A 17,125-nucleotide genomic window follows, 5' to 3' on the forward strand; every position below is an offset into this window, starting at 1 on the left:
GGAGAACATGCAAACTCCACATAGAAAGGCCCTTTCACCAACCCCACCCAGGGTGTGGGCGCTGAAGTCATGGGGGAACTAACTACAATTTTGAAATATTTTATTACGAAAAACAATAGTCAATAAAAGTAGAAGAGTCTGAAGTCGGGGATTCAAATCATGTGTATTTGAGTCGTGGAGGGCACGACACAACTCTAAAACGTACAATCCCAGCCAGGTACACTAAAAATGTTTCCATGAGCTAAACCCACATCATCATGTACAAGACTGCTGGCAATCGGGCAAGAGGCAGCACATAGGGTTACACCCTAAACACCACATTGCTAATAGAAGGAGATAGACAACCATGCTTGATCAGTTTAGAATCATAAATGAAGCATCCAGAGAAAGGGAACGTGAAGTTCCCGGTGAAAATTCAACCAGGAACAGTGATAAAATGCTCAGCAAGTCTGAGGTGCTTTATACCTTAAACTGCAAATTCTACAAATAAAACAATAATAAACTGAAGTCCAAAATTATTTAGATACATCTTTGTAGTTTGTTTAGTTGATTTTAAGATTACGAGGAAAAATAATGTATTTTGACCATAACCATCGGCGAAATTCGTGACCGTAGGCTATTTAGTTGCAGGTGTATAATGCATATTCATTTACATGGAAAAATAATAATAATAATAATAATAATAATAATAATAATAATAATAAAAATAATAATAATAATAATAATAATAATAATAATAATAATAATAATAATAATAATAAAAAAGAATTCAGATGAAGTGCATAAATCTGTCAACTAACGCACGTCCAACGCACAATATTTAGGGATGCTTCCATTATTGCACACAAACAGCTTATTCTGTTTTCCTCATCTCCTTATGCTGGCAGGTGCTTCCTCAGCTAAAGATCTAGAAGGTCAGTCAAAAAAATAAAAACAAATGAGGAGGAAAAAAGTTGGCAAGCAAATTATATGTTAATTTAAGTGAAGGACTTGCAAGAAAGTCTGAATCACTGAATTGCTATTCTCATCCTTTGTTTTTGCTTACAAAACAGGGAAACTAAAAACAGTTGTACTGTCAAATACAAAGGAAATGAGTCCATTCTTAAATGTCGTAAATGAGCTCGGTCAGTAAAAAATGTCAGAGTGGCTGGCTGTGGGTAAATTACTAAAGCAGCTAATGAAAGCCTTGTGTGTTGTTATAACTTAGCCAACATCTATTTTCTGTACCTGCATCATTCTGTTTGGGTTGCCATAGAGTTGGAGCCTGTCCTAGCTGTCATCAGAGAGGATAAGTTCAACCTTGGAAAGGTACCAATCCATATTATGTATATGAATAATAGCTAAAACATAATGCTGGATTTTTACTTTACAGAAGATGGACATTACAGTTTAGAATAGCCAGTAAAGGTTAAAAATGTCTCAGTATTTTTAGTTTTAATATGTTTTTTTTTTCATCCCACCATGTCTGTTGGGATCCACAAGTATATCCATGTTTAATTAGAGAACTGCCTTAGAAAGACAGGAGTGTTTATTCGTTATCATTACTAAACTTCAAAACTAAACTATTTCAAAGCAGGGAAGAAACTTCTCTGTGGTTTAACCTTCCAGATTGGTCTGTAAAGCAGCTCTGGTAAAAGCCTGCAGACGCCTCCCAGGAAGTCATATATAAAAGATGTAATTTAAAAAGAAGACTGCTCCATGCACCTACAGCAAATTACAGAGAATCCCCCTCTGCAGTGCATGATGCTTTCAGCATGTCCTTTTGTATGAGGTCTGCTGTGAAGAGGATCAGTCATGCCTAAGCTCAGGCTCACAAAGGAAAATGGAGCACTAGCACCGAATTTAGACATGCTGCCAGATGTTTTGGTGAAGGAAAGACAACTGTTGTCACCATCTTATTGGCTGGGTATTAGAGTGAATTGGCTGTCATGCTTTTCATTGCCACACTGAGATAAATTGAGACAAGACGGGGAGGAAATGAATAGTCGAACAACCTTCAAAAGGGCAAATGGTAATACAAAATGCTTTAAAAATGGACAACAGGGTCACAGAAACTCACCCATGCAGTTAAGAGGAGTGACAGCTTGACAGTTAAGCTGCATGCTGTTGTTCACCGACTAAAAACGATAGTTTAGAAGTGGTCACTTGATCCAAAGAGAAATTCAGTTAGACCTGAGAATGAGAGGAATTTCTTGCTCAAAACACTCACTGACAACAAGTGCAATTAATTTTAAACAAACAAAACATTTTCTGTGGCCAAATTGTTTGCACTTATTGGCAATTTTGCCAATAAGTGCCAGAGGCATTGTTATCTCTGGCAAATTGGATAGGAAAATCAATTTCAGCAGTCATTTTTACAGCTTTGATGGCTGTTTTCTCAAACACGTTTTTGAAAAACAAGAGTTTTTATTTTTAAGCACTCTTTAGTTCATTGGCTTGTGCGTGCTATTTGAAATTCATTGTCATAATTGTACATGTGCTTCACAGTATATTATGACCACAGCCCATCAACGTCTCCAAGGACTTTTGCTGTATTGATGGAACAATTAAAATGTATTAGGAAAATAGATTGTAAGACAACCCATTTATTTTCTTTCATCTGCATTGATCGCTGCTGAAGAGCTGGAAAAAGGCAGGAGACTTTTTTCACCATTTACAACATGTCCTGAAGTTTTAGTTAAATGGTCAAGATAATACCACAGCGGGGCAGATTTTTCAACCATGGATAAACAGATCAATTTATATCAGTCAGTTTTACTTCTGTGATGTGTGCCACTTCATTGTACCTGTGTGCCATAGTTGAGGTAATTTCACATAAATGTAAATATGGATGGAAATTATATTCAACAACCATTGAAGCACATTATTGACATGTGAGACAGTTTAGATCAAATAGCCTGAGATATTATACTACAACACAACAAGTGAAGAATACTTCACTTTCAATTTTATTTTAATATACATATATATATTATGTAGTTCAGCTATAGACTAGCTCTCTGATTACGCTCTTAAGCACAATCGTAGCATGGGGCACATTGTTGATCCAGGTTGATAAAACACAGCTCCACCGATAGGAATGCTGAAGTAATGTAACAGCCAGTAAACAGGTGGTTAGATGCATCTCTGCTATTGTTATGCTCCATCAATTCTATGCTTCACTGTCAGAGAGATGTTTGGGGGCCAATGTTAAAAACAGTTATGAACTGTTACCTACCTCGGCCCTTGCTTTTGTAAGTTAATTTTTGTAATATAAATTTATGGTTCCACATTACTTATGAAATTAAGAACAAAAAGTAGTTATAAATGTCCAACTTCTGGCAGGGAAAAATTGGCCACAAGAAGTTGGATTCATAACATGAATATGAAACAAAAATGCTTGTAGGGCTTTATTAACTAAAGTTTTCTTAAGTTAACTGAATTCCCTGAACTACAAAAACAAAAAGCTTTGACTTCTGAGGTAAACAGCATGTGACGTTGTGGGTGGATGAATATTTCTGCTCTAACTGTACTCTCTGCTGGTATTATAATTGTACCCAGCATATCTGAGCAGCTCACTGAATGACGATGATGTTTTCAGAGGCCACAAACAAAGTTACAGGGTTGTGTTTTTATCAGCGTGTTTAAAGACAGATTTCTCAGGATAGAATCTGTATAGTACATCTTTTATTAATGGGTGCTTTTTCCAAAAATGGTGTGGAGTTGGATCCATATGAAATAGATTAGGAGGGCAGGAACTGTGAAACAATGTTGTTTTTGTAACACAGAGCACTGACACAGCAGGATAGCCTGAAATACAAAGGATGTTGTTTATATACAAAAGTTAGTACTGCCTAGTTTTTTTTTGACAAAACATTAAAAGAAAGGAAGAAAATATGATCAAAGTCGGTCTTGGTATTAGGCAAATAAAGCCTTAGTGTATAACAACATATATTTTTTTTCACCAAACTATAGTTTTTTTTTTTATGAAAATAAACCCAAAAAGGGGAAAAGTCATATTGAGTCCCCCTTACTGCTTCCTTAAGATTTAAGATAGTAAGCTGCACCCAGATGCGACTAATCATCAGCCCTTGATGTATTCATCGTCAGCAGATGTGCAGACATCTATAAAAGGAGACATTTTACCAGTTGACTTGTCTGAAGCAGAGGGAGAAACCTAAGCAGTGGGCTCACAGAAGCATTTGTTGCTGCACATCAATCTGGAAAGCATTATAAAAAATGTTACAAACAATCTGGAGTGCAAGGTTATTACTGTGAGAAAGATAAGTCACAAGTGGGAATGTAAACCAGATGTATCCTTCAGCTACGTGTGTAGGTCACGCACAGCCCGCTGCAATGTGGTCTGTGTTGCTCTGTTATTACACCACCAACCACAAGTTGGCAGTCCAGATTCTTTTGTGCAGTGAAAGGCAACAAAGAGTTAAATTGAGAGCCATCTGGCTATCTTTGTAGTGCAGAAACAATGAATCGTATAAATGAAATATATCCATTTTGAATAAGTAGCCAGAAATACATACAGTAGAGGGAGATACAATGCTACCCAGAAGACCAATCACATTTCTTCCGGTCTGCGTTTGGGGAAAGGTGCATGTCAGGCTATGCCATGGCCTATTCGGTTAGGCTCACACCCACACCTTAGCTATGACATAGCTTTAACACAGAAGCATAAATCAGGCTTGAAAGGCATACAAGGCAACTGCCAATTTCAGAGTGGAATCCCAGCAAATTTCAGGAAAGGTCAGAATATGCAATGCTCAGAAACATACAAAAAAAAATAAAGACAAGTGCTACTTCTCAGACCCTACAGAACAAACTGAATTTAGTGAATGTTAAAGTCCAAGATGGCACAAATACAACTGGAGATGAGTGCCTTACAGACGTGATCTCCTCTTTATGCTCGAGTATTCTAGAGAGAAACACAAGACCATCTGTCCAAGTTTACTCCAAAGTCAGGCAATGCAAGTCTTATGTTCCCCAGATAATGTTCCCCAGAGAGTTACATTTCAAAATTAAAAGGCCTCACTGAGCATATGAGCATGTCAGTCTCTCACAGTGCAATTAGAGAAGAAAGCTTCTCCAGCCTTAAAAGAACATAGATCCATGACTAATGTTAGCAAAATTGCATCGGAAAACCACAAGACTTCTGAAACAAAAACTAATTTCCACTGTAAAGCATGGCAGTGGAGGGGTAATGATTTGTGGTTGTTTTACAAGCACAAAATCTGGGACCTTTGCAATCATGAAGATGACTAAGATCTCCCTTATATACCAGAGTATTCTGGAGCACATTGTTCAAGAGACAAACATGAGGCAATGTCTGTGAGAACTAACGTTTGGTTATAATTGAGTCATGCAACAAGGCAAGTTTATTTGTATAGCACATTTCATGTACAAGAGTGTTTTACATAAAGATAATTTTTTAAATGCATTACAAATTAAAATCAGAAATTAAAGACAGACAGACAAAAGTAAAAAAAAAAAATCAAACAAATTAGATGCAAGAAATAAAGGTTACAGTGCACTATGGAGGATTACTGAAATGCAGCAGTAAATAAATAGGTTCTCAGCCGAGAGTTTCAGCAGCCCTGCTGCAGTCTGGGAGATTGTTTCACAGGTGAGGAGCATAAAAAGTGAACTCTGTTTGGTTCTAACTCTGGTACAGAAGGTAGGTGTGACTCTGATGACCTGAGGGTTTTGGTTGGTTCATAATGGACCCGGGGATCAGAGATCAGAGATTTATAAACCAACAGCAGGATTTTAAAATCTATTCTGTGACAGACAGGAAGCCACTGTAAATATCTAATAACTGTGGTTATATGGTCAACTCTCTTGGTCTTAGTGAGGACTCAGGCAGAAGCTGTTCTGAACTAACTGCAGCTGTTTGATTGTTCTTTTAGGTAGAACCATGAAAACAGCGTCACAGTAGTCCAGTTTACCGAATATAAAAGCACAGACAAGTTTTTCTAAGTCCTGCTGAGACGTCAGTCCTTTAATCCTTGATGTGTTCTTTAGGTGATAATAAGCTGTCTTCACTACTGTCTTTATGTGGCTGTTAAAATTCAGGTCTGACTCCAGAACCATTCCCAGATTTCTGGCTTGGCTATTGGACTTTTAATCTTTCTTCCTTGGCTCCAAACACTATCATTTCTGGATTTTTTTTTAATTTAATTGAAGAAAAGTATAGCACATCTATTGTTTAATTTGATCAATGTTTGATTTGGATTATAGTCCTTTTCCTAATTTGAGCGAGACAGAGCATATACATGTGTAGATGTTAAAGAACAGAGGCCCCAGAATTGAATCTTGAGGAGCTCCACATGTTATTTTTGTTAGATCATTAGCTGTCTTAAAGACACAAAATAGTCCCTGTTTTTTAGATAGGACTCCAACCAGACAAGTGCTGTCACAAAAATTCCTACCTAGTTCTTCAAGCGGTTTATCGAGGTATCATGGTTGACGGTGTCAAATGCAGCATTGAGATCCACCGAGAACAAGACTGAAATGTTGCCACTATTTAGAGCAGATGTCATTAAGACCCTTTACAGGACGATGATGTGAACCAAAGCAGCAAATCTACATCAGAATAGATGGCAAGTCAAAGAATCAAAATTTTGGGATAGCCTAGTCAAAATCCAGAGACTCCAGACATCAACCCATTTGAAAATCTTCAGCCAGGAGCAGTATGCATGCAAATGACAAATGACTCTGTGAACTAAAGCAGCGCTGTACTGAAAAATGGGCCAAAGTTCCTCTACAATGATGTGTCAAACAAACAAAGTCACACGAAAAATGCCTACCTCAGCATGGGGATACTTATTATTGTCTATATGACTTTATCCCTCTTTTTGCTTTTTTGAGATGTTAAAAGAACCTAAGTAAACCAAGAAAAACAGGAACAATAAACCACAACAATTCTTTTCTGTTATGTTACATCAAATTTGTATTCATTTTACTCTGTTTTTCTTTTTTCTTAAATTCCAGGAAGTATAATAACTGTCTTTTGTACCATGTGTACTTAAATCATAAAAACTGTTAAAGCCTTCCTCCCTTTTATTCCCTGCATCCGCAAAGGGTAAAAATACTGATGGGACTGTTTACGTGTGAGTTTATATCACAGCCCTATGCAGAAGCTCTGAGATCTGTATCTCTTTCTTTTGACTGCAAGACACACCTGCAAGCTGGACAAACTAGATCCATCCTTTTCTTACTGGAAACCCTGAGGGTGAAACCTAATTGATTTCCCGAGAGCACAATAAATCGGACTAAGCAAAAAAAATAGATTCTACATTTCCTTAATCCATGTCAGGATTCTTTTGTATGAGTAAATACAGGTGACTGAATGGGTTTACGTTGGCTAATGTAGTTTTGATTTAGTTTTCAAGTTGGTCCTCAACAATATATACCAACATTAGATGACAGGCTGACATTCTCCTTCAGTCAGCATCTTTGTTAAATGAATTCTCAGAATCACGTGTATGGTAATAACTCCATATTTGGCCGTCATATTTGGCTGACCGACTGCATGATGGTATTTTACGCTCTAGACAACATGAAAGACATCTTCATGAAATATAAGCTTTCCTGAAGCAGGAAACATCTAAAATGTTACCTTTATAAAAATGATGTGTCTGTGTTTCTGTTCTTTGATCTCTGTCTGAATATAAATGCAAATGTCTGCACATAACAACGCAATCACTGTGAAGGAAATGCCAATGAGTAAAACACCAAAGGTTAACCTGTCGGCATCCCTGGACGGGGGTCTGCAGAGCAGATACCCACAGCCTTTTATTTCCTCAAACACTGCAGGGTTCCAAGTCTTTCATGTCTTCACTAGCGTGACCCACCGTTCACAAGGAGGACAAAGACACTACAGTTGGTTGAGCGATATTAGATAACAATGGGTGATTTGACCGTTTTTGCATACTCTCTCCTTCTTTACAGTCATGCTAATTTAACTAATAATCAATCAAAACCTTTTGCACCCAAAAATAAGTTTTAAAATCTCTTTGTCAAGGTAGACCTCAATCAAGGCTAGCATGGTGGCAAGCTATGCTGTTACTCGATTCGATTTCATGTCAAATTGTTTGGCTTTTTGCAGCCACCAATGAGCACAGATTAAGCGCAATGGTTTAACCTTAGATCAGTTCCACAGCCTTTATTAATGGCAGCATCATGTCACTTTCATGCTGAGGTAGCAGAAGGTTGCAGTCAGCAATTACTTTTTTCTTTAATTTATTGATTTTTCTTTTCTTTTTTCTAACATCTCATTTATAGTCATAGACAGATTTCCTGAAACTCACAAAAGTTAGTCCAGCCATCATGATTTATCCCATGTTTTATGCAAATCGTATCTCGCTTTTGGTTTTTGATTCAACTGAACATTTCCCTTAAGTAAACAAAAAGTAATTACATGGACACAAACTAATGTACCTTTAATTCAATATGTTGTTGTATGACTGCCAAAAAGCAGCTCTTCAGCTCTCAAACAGACTTGTATCCACCAACAGGTATTTTGGCAAACTCAAGAGCGACGTGGAGGTATTCTGCATCTTTTAGATGTTTTCATAGATGTTAAACATGATCAAGCTCAGGGCTCTTTAAGAATAGCCCTGTGATTGTATCAATTCCTGGTGCCTTTAACTGTGTGTTTGGAGTCATTATCCTGTCGGATAAACCATGACCTGTGACTGAGTGCTTTAAAAGTCTTCAGTGTTCAATGGACAGATCAAAAACATCTGTGTCAAATGCAACAAAGCAGCACCAAACATAACCTATCCCCCTGCATGTTTCACAATCGGTATGGTGGACTTTTCTTTGAAAGCTTTTTTTTTTCTACATGGAGCTAATGTGGCTGACCAAAAAGCTCCAGTTTTATGTAATCAGTTGTTGATAAACATACTGACACCTTTTATAATAATTATGGCTGAACAAAAAGTTATACACACAGGCATAATAAAATCCAATCTATCTGGGCTATTCTGTAGTAATTGTAAATTAAACAGCAAGTCTGTTATATGTATATTTTTTTATTGGTTTACTTCACTGATATGTAGGTATTGATGTTTTTTAGTTTATTTACTTGTCAGGAGGAATGAAGAATTTGTTTTAATTAGCAGTAAGAGTATGACCAAATGGTTCTCTATTTCTATTTGTAATATTGTGAAATGATGATAATAATAACAACAATAATTTCATTGTGCCCTGGGGAACATCTTAAATTGTTTTCTGTCCAATTTAAGCACTACAAATCTTAGTCATGCAGTTCATAGTAATGAAAATGGGACAACAATATTTTACATTTGTCCTTGTTTCATGAAAAAAATATGCACGTCTAAGTAGTTTATTCATTTTCTGTTGATTGAGAAATCAGTTAAATAATTGTCTCAGCACTAATACAATGGCTCCCACTTAACAATGGAAAAAACCCAATGCAGATCTTCTCTGCTTATCTGGCTGATGAAGAGCTAATTTGGTCTTAAATAAAAATGCATCTCCTCAGGCAGTGCTGTGATGAGTTGCCTAGACAGATGACTCAAACAATGGACACAGCCGGGTAAAAAAATTTCAAAGATAACATTTGCTATGTGAAGCAGAGGTCAAGCACATGTAATCAGTCTCTCAGTTAGAGGCAGCCAAAAGAACAGGGTCACCAACAGAAATGAAGAATGTCGGTAGGAATAAAGCACGATTGTACATGCTCACGCAAGAAACCCCATCTGAAAAGCTTCAGGCAGAAGCATACAAAGGCAATTCATAAGAGAACAAATGATGATAAATGTGAAAAAGATGATAGATTACAAGCAGGTGAAGTTCTCTTCTAAACACAGACAGAAAAATATAAACAAGCAGGGACCTCAACAGTTAGAAGATAAAACAGGAAGAGAGGTTAATAAAAAGAGGAAAAATGACTATTTCACATTAGAACAAAAGTCAAACCATGACACATGGTTGACATGACATGCTAATATTCAAAATGTGAATAATGCTCAAATATCACCCAAAGTATTCCTTGCCTTTCCCAGAAGTTAGTATAGGGAACAAAGACACTACGTGCTTAAAGATATTCTGCTGGAGCTGACAGATCAAGAAAACTTGATAATGTGAGGTGCGGTGTTTGCTCAGTTAGATTTGAATTGCAAAGTTTTTCATTGTAAATCACAGCTCTATAACTCTGTCACCTCTCCTCCCTCACTCTTATCATAATTACAACTTGAGGCCACCGTCAGAATAAAATATGTCTGTAGCTGACAATGTAAATTAGTAAGGCAGTATGTCATAAGCTGGTTGCATGAGTGACATACTGTATGCTGCTTTGTGATGGATAGTCTCTTCACATTAGATACTTGAGACTGAAGGTTAAACCCAAAAGTCTAAACCCAACTGTTTATTTAGTCATCCACTTATATTTTACAGCACATTGTATATTCATGGAACTTTTCACAATTTATTTTTATTACAAAATACTAAATATTGAATTGCATTTCAATGATAATATGTATTATTTAATAAATTATCTGATGCAGATGCGTTATTATTTGAATAAATTATCTATTGAAGTTTCCTTGTCACAACATATTTGTGGAAGAACATATACCACAGAGAAATCCAATGACCTCCAAAACTAATGTTGCTCCTGGTTTGCAGTTGGCTCGAGAGGCCAAAACTAAAGTATTGCATTTAAATTATGATTATTATTGTTAATATTATTATTTTGAAAGGGAGAGAAATACGATCCACTACTGGAGCACAAGTACCTGTTCCCATTTGTGAATCTTGGAATATTGTTCTTAAAGTTTTGCTGCAACAGAGCCAAGATGGCTTGCCACAGTTTAAGATCCAAATAAATATGAATACTGTAGGCAAAATATACATAAAACAAGGCAATAGAATCGATCCATGAGCTGTATGTACACAGAGATCAAGATGCAAACCCAACCAACCAATGTACCACAGAATGCTTAAAAATGAATAAAATTAATGTGAGCGATCAAGTCTTGACCTTAATCCAAAACAAATGTTCTGGAAGGACCTGTTACGAGTAGCTCAAGTGAGGCAGCCAAACATCTGTTCTTTACTGGCTGCGGGCTAAAATTCATTCATAATGATGTGCAGGAGTGATAAGATGCTTGTATTTAACTTTGTTTGCTGCTGCTGCTGAGCAGCTAATATGATCAAAGCAGAAACTGAAAGCAAAGGTTCACATACTGTTGCCACTCACAGAGGTGACATTTCAGATCAGAGCCCCCCCCACCATCTATGAGCATGTCCTTTTATGTTGCTTTACTTAATGTTGGTACTTGTGTGAGAGTCAGACGACGTTTAAGGTCATTTTAGAAAGAAATATGAAAAAGAAAAAATTATGAAGGGTTCTCTTGCAATGTTCCCGTCACATTGCTGGTGCTTTTTTTTGTCTCTGCAGTTACCTGTTCTGGAGAACACACTACAATGATTCCCACCAACGGTTTTATCTCTTTGTGTTGGGGCTTTTGAAAGGTACGTTTTGAGTGCAGGAGTTTCATTTAAAGAAAAACTAAAATTTTCTGCCTTCTCACCGTGATCTTTGTACTCTTGATTGATCATCGCAAAGGTCAGCCATCTTATTTTATTGTTGTTATTTTTAATTGCGCAAAGTTGGAGACTAAAAATGATTATTCTTTACTTATGACTTATGACTAAAGCTCTTTTTCTTGATAGCAGCCAATTAACTGAAAAGTTGCTATTGGCGCTTCTGTCAACAGAATTTTTTAGGAAAAAAACAGGCCATCTAATTTTTAGATTTATACTGATGATTATATTTTGCAAAGTCTTGTAAAAAATATAAAAGAAATGTAATATCCATTTCATTCTAACATTTTTCTTTTACTTGCTTTGTCTCAGAAGTATTGAACTCCCAATGTTTAAGCTTATTTTGCGACATTTAAACTTTAAATTCATAAACATTTAAGAGAATAAAGAAAACGCTACACTGGGTGATTGTTTGGTAGAACAAACTATAATGGATGCAAAAATCCTATAACCCTGATTTATTTGTACAGAGATGAATAAATTCCACGATTAACCAAAGAGTTACTCGTTTAGGCCAGTTTGTGTCATATTACATTTCAGTCACTCGCAGCCTCGATTCGCTTGCGGGGAATTTGAATGAGGAGGTCCCCTCGTGGGCAGCAACAGTTTAAACACAGACTGTAGTTGTCATGCTCTTAGTGTCATTTGTAATCTGGCAGTACTGTCATACTCCATAACAACCTCTGAGACACTGATGATGGGTGGAAACCCTCTGCATGAAACGCCAGGAGACTGGATCTGCCTACAATGACTCAGTGTCCACAAATCAGCATATTAGAATACTGTTATAGATCTGTCAGTTGAGTAAGGCTGGCCTGAATGTTCAGTTAATGAGAAGGGAGTGGGGTAGTGGTGGTGGTGGAATATTACATCACTCTGGGAGGCAGCCATCTTGGTGCCCTTGGCCAATAAACACATCTTGATGATACTTTTTTGGTATGCAAATGACTAATGTGCAAAGCATCACCAATTTTAATCATAACAAACCTCACTAATTCCCCCAAATATGCTGTTTTCTGTTGTTTTTCTTTTAAATGCATGCAATTACTGACTGTAGTTAGACAAAAACACAAACAAGACAAAAAAGCCTTGTTGCTCCTAGTGACTACCATTTAGGAGGATGAAACAAAGTGCTGCTACCTACAGTCATATCAGCTGGTCATGAACATGGAACATGGTATTTTGTGGAAGTTTAGTTAGGAGTGACTGGTAATGAAACAAATATCATCTGAAAACACAATCCAACATACCAAGTAGTACTACTTTGCTAGAAAAACAGGCAAGACATTAACTTATAAGCATTATCTTTAGAAAATGTCTATATGAGAAATACAACAGTACCTCCACAGAGTTGAAAGACTGAAAGACATTTAAGTCAACACTGCAAAAACTCAAAATCTTAACAAGAATAGTTGTCCTCTTTCTAGTTAAAATGTCTCATTTTTAGTCAAAAAAATCTCATTACACTTAAAACAAGACTCATCACTGGAAAAAAAAACAATTTTAACCTGTTTCAAGTAGATTTTCACTTAAAATAAGTAGAAAAATCTGCCAGTGGAACAGGAATTTTTTGAGAAGATACTTATTTCTACTTATTTCAAGTGAAAATTTACTTGAAACAGGTGAAAATGGTCAAATAAGTTATTTATCTGGTGATGACTCTTGTTTTAAGTGTAATGAGATTTTTTGACTAAAAATGAGACATTTTAACTAGAAATAAGACAAATATTCCTGGGAAGATTTTGAGTTTTTGCAGTGAATTTCCTCTAAATGCAGGAATTATGCCAGAAAGCAGATGGATCAAGTTAAGTCTTACCTTGAATTCTTCCAGGATTTTATATGTTTTCCCTCTGTACTCGCAAAAGTTTTTCACCTCTTTGCACTCGGGGCAGCATCCATTGTGCTCCACTTTGGTGCACTTGGGGTGCAGTTTGGGGCACTCGGGCTGGTCGCACACGGGCCCGTCCTCCGTGCACACGCACGGGCAGTTCGAGTGTCCCGGGTAGAAGCGCTCCCCGAGCTTGTACACGAAGCCGCTGTCGTCCACGCAGCCTTTGCCCCGGTAGTCGTCGAAGACGACGCCGTCGGCGGCGGAGCGCTCCGCCTCGTCCGGGCTGTAGTCCTCGGGGTTCCCAGCCATGGCCGAGGCCGCGGCCAGCAGGGCCAGCAGGGCCAGCAGCAGGACCCGGGGGAGAGGGCTCATCCTGCCCCGCAACCACATCCACATGGAGTCACCACTGCGTGGATGTCATCTCTACACTCTCGGTATCCTGTCCGGATCCGTCCGGCGCTTTATTATCACCACCATCATCATCATCACCATAGGAGGAGATGGTCTGCAGTGGGGAAATAATAACAACAACAAGAGACAATATAGGATGAATGATGATCCCACTGCCGATGCTGCTGCGCACGTTTTCACAAACTAACCTCACCTTTCAATCGGCAATGTTTCTATTTTTTTTATCTAGGCCAGTGCATTTTTTTTTTCTGGCTGCAAACACTTCTCTAATAGAGCCCATCCGGAATTATTCAGTCAATGCTGTGTCTCTTGACTCCAGATTGGTCCGTTATGGCATCTTTTCGTGTTCAACAGGTCACCGCCATAATTTATAGAAGCATATGAGAGGGATGTGATGTTTACGTGTAGTCGTAATGCAGCATCACATGCAAATTATCCTCATTGTAAAACGACAGCAGCAGCTAGACTTCAAACAGCAGGGGAAAGCATTGTGACATGCATTAATCGTGAGGGAAGAGGGATTTTATTTTCCACGTTCAATGAAAGCCAACGGAATGGGTTTTATCATTTAAAACTTCAAGTGTGAAACCAGAGACAACAGGTAGCTTTTCACATTTCCTTAAACCGAATCCAAATGTCATCCATGCACCAGATCACAGGTCTTACTGGTAACCTATGGCTAGTCAGCCACGCAAATATGCAAGAAACATTGTTAAATGCGCAGTTGACTGACTCAAAGGGAATCAACGCGTCGGAAGGGAAAGAAGAAAAAAAAACGCCAGACATGTAAGACATATAGTTTAAAATAGGCTTAAAATAATCTATGTTGTGTCTGTGATTTGATTTTCTTGTTTTTTTTTTTCAAAGCAGGTGTTATTAAAGTGACAACAGGGGTGTAGAATAAGGTAAACTCACCGCGGTGAAACTGCTTGATATCCTGTTAGCGTGAAGCCAGAAAAACCAGCACATAGAAGGCTGGAACAGATCACAGACAGTCGCCTTTGCCAATTGGAAACTTCACACTATCCTCACGATGAATTCACCAGGCGCCACGAGACATTGTATTCCCCTCCCGGTTCGTGATCAACGGCGTTCAAAAGCAATTAAAGAGTGGTCTTTTCGACAATTTCTTCCCCTTTTCCAGTGCAAAGAAAATGACATCCACGAAAAAGTAGGTCTGCTTCATAGTTATTCTCATCCGTCTCACCTTTTTGTGACAATATTGCAGTTCACGTCCAACGTCATGCGGCAAAAAGAAAAAAAAAAGACCAAGAAAACTGAAAAAGAAAATCCCAGAGGTTCCCGACAATCAATTCAGTATTTCCAGAAGGATGCAGGTAAATGTTAGAAAGCGGCAGTCGATCTTGTTGCACGTATATGCGTGTGTACATCCAGCGGTTGCGTGGAAAAAAAGGGAGATACAAATCCACATCTGTACAAGTTATAGAGTATTTAAAAGAGAAAAAGAAAGCAAACGAGACGGGAGACAGTCTTTGCTGTCTTTTGCAGTCGAGGTCGCAGTCATCGTCATCGGGTGAGACTGAAGGAGGGAGCGCTCCGACTTTCAGCACCTTGGAGAGCGACTGGCTGCTGCGTCCTGCACGGAGCGGAGCGGAGACTCACCCACTCACCCACTCACCCCCCACCCAGCACCCACTCCCCGGTGTCACCCACGCTCACAGCAGCAACCCCTCCACCATCCGATAGCAAACTACGTTTCTAGAGGTCGTCTCGCAAGAGTCAAGGGATATGAAGTGAGAGAATGAGATAAGAGGTCAGCTGCAGACAGGGGTTTAAAGCCTGAATTATGGTTCTGCGTTAAATCTACGCAGAGCCTTCGCCGTAGGCTCTGCGTTGGTGTAACGCGGAACCATAAATCAGCCTTAAGCAGGCAGCTGGTGGATGGAGCAGGTAGGTCAGTCCCAATGGATGTTTGTGAATATCCGTTTCATCATGGCTCTAGTGTGCATGTGTATATCTGTGTACGTGCTCTACTGTCGTCACACACGACCTGCAGCATGTTTTCCCTGAGTCACTCATTATTTGCAGCACATTTCTATTTGAGAGCTATTTGTATTCTGATGTGCATGCATGGCACAGGGAAACCTGACTTCTCTGGCCCCTACAGCAACAGAAGAAATACAGTATGGCTTTGCAGCCACATCTCCTTTGTTTTACAGATGGTAGCCCATAGGGGCCACTGCCTTACTACATTCAGGATGAGCACATGACTAAGTGAAACCCAGGGAACCATCACTTAATGAGATATTCCCATGTGAAATCATGAATATTTTAACAACTGCAGTATTAGGCTCAAAATGAGTCACTCCTTTGGAAGGGGAGACACAAACAATAACTACAATAATAATAATAAAAGTCCTGACAGTTAAAACACAAATTGTAGTTGAAAAGGATAGTTAGAGATGTTGCTTTGTTTGTAGGTTAGAATCTTTTTTTTTATTTGGTCTTCAAAGTTTGCATGACATTACAGTGTAAATGTAAAAGTTAGACATATGTGTATCTCTCTCTCTCTCTCTCTCTCTCTCTCTCTCTCTCTCTCTCTCTCTCTCTCTCTCTCTCTCTCTCTCTCTCTCTCTCTCTCTCTCTCTCTCTCTCTCTCTCTCTCTCTCTCTCTCTCCATATATATATATATATATATATATATATATATATATATATATATATATATATATATATATATATATATATATATATATATATATATATATATATATATATATATATGTATACATAGTCAGAACTAGTATCCTGTTAAAAATTTCACCTTTTGATCAGAGGGCTTCACATTGTCTTCCAATACTCTTCAATATGATTCTGAAATCCCAACAGCAAGTTGCTTTGCTGAGGTAGCAAAGCAAATACAGACCAAAGCATTTCCAACATCACTTTTCAGTTAGCATGAACGTTTTTCATGAAAAGACATCTTTTGTCAGAAATGAAATATCTGTACTGATTTTGTGCCTAAACAGTTTTAATTTTCATTTATCTTTCCAGAGCACACTATTTCTAAAGGCTCAGTTTGCTTTGCTCAATCTTTGGTCAACCTGACAGCAACATCTTATTTTACTGTCTTGCCTCAAGTTTATTCTGTTTAGATATCTGAAATTCAGCATCAATAAGTCCAAGAGGTACTGCTGATCCTTTGATGAATTTCTATGTTTCCTTGAAGTCTTTTTTTTTATTTTGATTTTTTTAAATCAAATGATCCACTCTTGAGGTGAATTTACTGAAGTGGCCACCTACACCACTTGTGACTTAAATCCTGGTTGACTTGAGGACTTTTTTGAAATCCTTGCA

The 17,125-nt window shown here is 38.0% G+C and overlaps 1 protein-coding gene across 1 annotated transcript in view; it reads right to left on the bottom strand.

Moving 5' to 3' along the window:
• vwc2l (von Willebrand factor C domain containing 2 like) overlaps positions 1-15,378 on the bottom strand; it is a 33,934-nt gene extending 18,556 nt beyond the window's left edge. The window contains exons 1-2 of the mRNA XM_061723730.1: positions 14,723-15,378; positions 13,382-13,901 (exon numbers count right to left, since the gene is read on the bottom strand). Of these exons, the coding sequence (XP_061579714.1) occupies positions 13,382-13,792 (411 nt within the window). The 5' untranslated portion in view covers positions 13,793-13,901; positions 14,723-15,378. The remainder of the gene's footprint in view (positions 1-13,381; positions 13,902-14,722) is intronic.
• Between the last annotated feature and the right edge of the window lie 1,747 nt (positions 15,379-17,125).

Source organism: Cololabis saira, chromosome 6, assembly GCF_033807715.1.
Source record: "Cololabis saira isolate AMF1-May2022 chromosome 6, fColSai1.1, whole genome shotgun sequence".
Classification (NCBI taxonomy): domain Eukaryota; kingdom Metazoa; phylum Chordata; class Actinopteri; order Beloniformes; family Belonidae; genus Cololabis; species Cololabis saira.